We start from the raw sequence: 4,881 nt of genomic DNA, 5'->3' as shown, positions 1-4,881 counted from the left end.
CCAAACATGTTCCTTGTTAGAGCACTTCGCTCTGAAAGCTGCTTATCCAGGCACTTTTACTATGAAGGCTCACTTTTTATCCCTGGAAGCCAATTTTCAAAATCTGGCTACCAGCTGATTTAATTGATTTTCCTCGTATTCTGAAATAGAAGATAATGGGGTTCTTTAGCCATGAACCAATGTTGCATTAGATATGGAAAAAGCAGTCTAGATAATAGTTCTGCTGCTTACCTCATCCCAATCCACAGTGGAGAATAGAGTCCTACGCAGTTAGAAATTCGGCCCCCACTCCAGTGCTGTCTTTAAAAAAATAATAACGCAGAGGCTGCTAGACAAAAAGTATTTAGTGTGACCTTGTGCCATACTTTGCAGAAGGCTGTCTTCTGTTTGAAGGCATCCTCTGTTTGAAGGGCTGCCTGACCAAGTCTATTTTAAAGATAAAGAGCAGTTAATAAGGGTCAGCAACGATGATGATGTTTGTTAACAGCTGGACAGCAGACTGAGCAGTCACACAGGTCAACACTATGGTGTGATGCATTTCTATTTAAATTACAGTGATTCTTTCTAAAATTGCATCTCTTCATAGAAATTGGCATATACACTTTATGCAAACCTCTGTCCCCCCCCCCAACCCTTTTTTTTTCTTTTTTGGCCACTCTGGAAATGATACAATTAACCGTAGCTGGGTTTTCTCAGTGAGGTGAGGGCCTAGCTGCATGGCATGCAGATTTTCAACAAGTGTATTTTCTACCAGTGCATGGTAGCAGCGAGGAAAGCTATGCCTGGTAGATTTCTGCCTGTTACACAGCTGATAAAGGTGCAGAAGCCCAGCTCCAAAAGGTGGCAACCTACTAAGTAGACAGCTAAGACTTTTGAAGCAGGTGGCTAACAATGTTGCCTAGCAATGCCCTGCCATGTTAAATATTGATATATGGAGGGTGGGCCCCAGATGCGTGGTTCCCTTTGTTAAAGGTCCTGATTTGGCTCCAGACAGGTTGGTAGCAACCTTAGATTTGTAGCTCAACAGCCCTGAAGTGGAGCATCTTCACATGTCACTGAAAGTTCATATGACCAAGGTGTAATTCGTGAATGATTATCTCAATACTTTATTATGAAGTTAAAAGAACAGTCCAGTAAGAATTATGAAATAAAATAAACAAAAAGAAGAGAACAAAACAGTACCTCACAAAAAAAATCAAGGGTCACAGCCTTCTATCAAATACAGTGGTACCTCTGGTTACATACTTAATTCATTCCGGAGGTCCGTTCTTAACCTGAAACTGTTCTTAACCTGAAGCACCACTTTACCTAATGGGGCCTCCCGCTGCCGCCGCGCTGCTGGAGCATGATTTCTGTTCTCATCCTGAAGCAAAGTTATTAACCCGAGGTACTATTTCTGGGTTAGCAGAGTCTGTAACCTGAAGTTTATGTAACCCGAGGTACCACTGTAAAGTACATTCTCCAGACAATTAGATGTTACAACAAAAATTGACCTGATACAGAAAAAATATAAAACAAATGCTACGAATACCAAATGATTGGGACTTTCCATCCTCATGATTGGCCTATCATGGCAAGTGTGAATGACTTTCATGGATCTGAATTCAGGAAACCAGATTTTTACTTGGTTTGAAGGTGTTGCCATATGTCCCCTTTTTCCAGGGCACGTCCTCTTTTTCATGGGTAGAGTCGTCATAGCGATCCATAGTTAAAAGTAGAAGTCGGCAAATGTGTCCTCTTTTTTGGGCTTCAAAATATGGCAACCCTTGGTAGGCCCAGTGTGACCCCGGGTTCACATTCCAACTCAGTGAAGGTCACTGGGTGGCCTTGGGCCTGTCATTCTCTCTCAGCTCAGCCTTCCTCGCATGGTTGTTGTGGGGGATAAAATGGAGGCAGCAGGGGGTGCGTTGATGTTGCCATGGTTTCCTTTGAGAAAAGGCAGGATATGAACCTAATAAGCAACTAAGCTAAGCTCCTGCAACAATTTGGCGATGCACAAAGAGAAAAGTGGGTGGATCTACAGTTGCCTTTCAGCCTTCATGCTACTTTGGGGACACCTAGGAATAGAGCTGTTCCACTTCCAGCTGAAGCTAATCTCAAGGCCTCTACCCAACATGAGCAGCTTGTGTGCACGACAGAAAGAGGGAACTTTGAAGCAACAGCGAATTATTTTATTTTTATTTTTTGCTTTATTTTTTATTTAACAACAGGAAATTATAAAAGAACACCAAACTGCGGGGAATCCATGCCCCCCCCCAGGAGAAATCTGGAATAAAGTGGGAAGGGGGCTACAGGCTGGGCTTTGGTGCCGATGATGCCGTGCAGGGGAGAACCTGGAGATAGAAAGAGGTGAACAGTGCCAGCTGGCCGCACCTGCTGCATTGCTTCAGATTAAACAGTTTTTAATTCGCTAGGAGGGAGGAAAGGTGTGTGAGTTGGTTGCAGTGGCGTAGCGTGGGGGGTGCAGGGGGGGCGGGCCGCACCGGGCGCAACATCTGGGGTTAGGGCAAATCCATGGGTTAGGGGGCGCAAATCCACGGGTTAGGGGGCGCAAATCCACGGGTTAGGGGGCGCAAATTACTTGCCTTGCCCCGGGTGCTGACAACCCACGCTACACCACTGGTTGGTTGGTTGGTTGGCTGGTTAGTTGGTTGGTTGGCTGATTAGTTGGTTGGTTGGTTGGCTGGTTAGTTGGTTGGCTGGTTAGTTGGTTGGCTGGCTGGTTAGTTGGTTGGCTGGCTGATTAGTTGGTTGGTTGGTTGGCTGGTTAGTTGGTTGGTTGGCTGATTAGTTGGTTGGCTGGTTAGTTGGTTGGTTGGCTGGTTAGTTGGTTGGTTGGCTGGTTAGTTGGTTGGTTGGCTGGTTAGCTGGTTGGTTGGTTGGTTGGTTGGTTAGTTGGTTGGCTGCCAGCCGGCCAGCCTAAGGAGTGCGGATGTTCTAAGTGCTCATATTTGCAGAAATTTTCAAGGCATGTCTAAAAATACTTTTGAGTGCTTTTCCACACAGGACACGGCAGTCTGTGTTAATACTGGGCAGGGAAAACGTACAAAGAGTCGCTTAAGAAACAAAGCGCAACCGAGCCGACACTCTTCCCGGTGTTTTGCATCAGCGTCAGAGGAGACACGGTCCGTTTACATCTTGCAGCATATCCCCCTGCGCTCCTCGAGTCGGGGCCGCGGCTCTTTGTGCTCGTAGACGTGGATGCCGGCGTACCTTTGCGGAAGAATTTGTCGGCGGCGCGATTCCTTTTCGGGCGTGTGTGCAAGCGAGGATCTAGGCAGTCAACAACGGAGACCAGGAAGGAGGCGCTCTGGAAATTCCTCGGAGGCGGGGAGGAGAGGCGCGAGGCCCCGCCCCTTCACGAGAGGGGGCGGAGTCTTGGAAAGGCTTTATGTAGTCCTGCCGGGAGCTGCTACGCAAAGAGCTACCGAGAGCAGAGGGCGCCTCCGAGCGAAGGAAGGCAGCGAGAGAGAGAGGTGAGCGCTGCTTTCTCCCGTCTGGGAGCCGGAGGGTCTTGGGCACCTCTCAATGCTGAGTAGGGGGAGGGCGGCATTGTAACGTGCATGGGAAATATTTAAGGTATCGGAAACAGGAACATTTATCCGTGATTGTGATGGAGAAACTGCGTCGTTGTCTCCCACCCTAGCCCCATTTCGGAGGTGGCAGCCCCCTCGCTTCCTCCCTTGATGTCCTTCGATCTCCGCTCCGCCTGGGATTTTTTCCTCTCATCCTTATTTGCGGAGGTCAGCTATGCTGCGGAGGGAGAGAGCGCATCCCGGTTTCTTACTCCCATCCACCTTGTGTAACGTCGAAGATCTCGTATTTTGTCTCCGGGTGGGGAAATATGAGTGGACCAGCCCTGACCCCGTCGGTGGTGGGGGGGGGGAATTCTCTTTCGCTCCCCACCCTGCTCTCGTTTCCCAGCGTCCAGGAGACGTCGCCTTCCCTCTTCATCCCTTGAGCCACCTGTTCTTTCCATCTCTAGCCACTCCCTTAGACAGCCTGGAGAGCTTCGGCGTGGCTTTTCGCCTTCACCTCGGAATTCTCCCACCTGCTGACGAGAGGAGATGGCAAGGGGACCCTTAAAATGGGTTCGATCGGTTTTGGGGGTACGTGCACCTCCCCGAAGTGCGCGATGGCGGTGCCGTCCATCGCAATCGGGGGAGCCTGGCGACTCCTCCGCTCGCTGTCCAAACACGACGGCATTGTTTGTTCAGATTTGTGTGTTGCTTATGTATGTCACCCTGTTCCTGAAGACTCGGGGGGCCACAACCTGAGCGCTTAACGGGAGGGGAGAGGGGCAGTGATGCGCGCTCACTTGCGCGTAACCAGCCCTGATCATGCACACCGAAACCAAAAACGTCTCGGGTAGGTGCTACGCCTACTACTAATCAGTTGTTGACAGATGAGCAGACTGACGCTCCCCAAAAGAAGCGCGGAGCGGCCAGTGCGGGTGAGGAAGCGGTACATTGTTTTGCTGGGTGACGAGTTACTTTATCTGTGCGCCTTTGCAGGGAGGTGCCTGTGTTTGTCTGTCTGAGTCAGGTAGCGGCTGGAGAGCTGTCGGGGCATAAGTCTCGGGCCCCGTTCAGCGCAAGGAGCAGGAGGGCCTTGCAAAGCAACCTTTGGAAGCGAGGGTGAACATTTGGAGAGGGCGCGGGGTGGGGCAGAGAGAAGGGAGAGCACCTTAGGACCATGAAAGGATCTGGGCTTCATCGCACCGCTTGGGTAATGGCGATGCCCCACGCAGCCCAAGCCCTTGGTGGAGGGTTGCGGGCCCTTCCTGCGCCTTGCGAGAGGGGGCGCTGTCGAGCCGGCAGCCGGACGGTGACTTTGCACGGCCAGGAGAGCCTGCCGGGGCATGTCCCGGCTTGCAGGAGG

The 4,881-nt window shown here is 50.6% G+C and overlaps 1 protein-coding gene across 4 annotated transcripts in view; it reads left to right on the top strand.

Annotated features, from left to right (window-relative positions):
* Positions 1-3,320: 3,320 nt before the first annotated feature.
* CDKN1A (cyclin dependent kinase inhibitor 1A) overlaps positions 3,321-4,881 on the top strand; it is a 10,882-nt gene continuing 9,321 nt past the window's right edge. The window contains exon 1 of one of the 4 annotated variants that reach the window (XM_083617936.1): positions 3,321-3,476. Coding sequence is in view for 2 of the 4 variants with exons in the window: in XM_083617934.1 (XP_083474060.1) it covers positions 4,341-4,368 (28 nt within the window). In the remaining 2 variants the exon portion in view is untranslated. Of the gene's footprint in view, positions 4,110-4,220; positions 4,454-4,881 lie in introns of those variants that run through there. The other 3 variants (XM_083617935.1, XM_083617937.1, XM_083617934.1) reach the window with 3 other exon arrangements.

The sequence above is a fragment of the Podarcis filfolensis genome (assembly GCF_964270895.1).
Source record: "Podarcis filfolensis genome assembly, chromosome: 6".
Taxonomy (NCBI): Eukaryota; Metazoa; Chordata; class Lepidosauria; order Squamata; family Lacertidae; genus Podarcis; species Podarcis filfolensis.
Note: the sequence above shows the minus strand (reverse complement) of the source record. Positions and strands in the feature narration are given on the sequence as shown.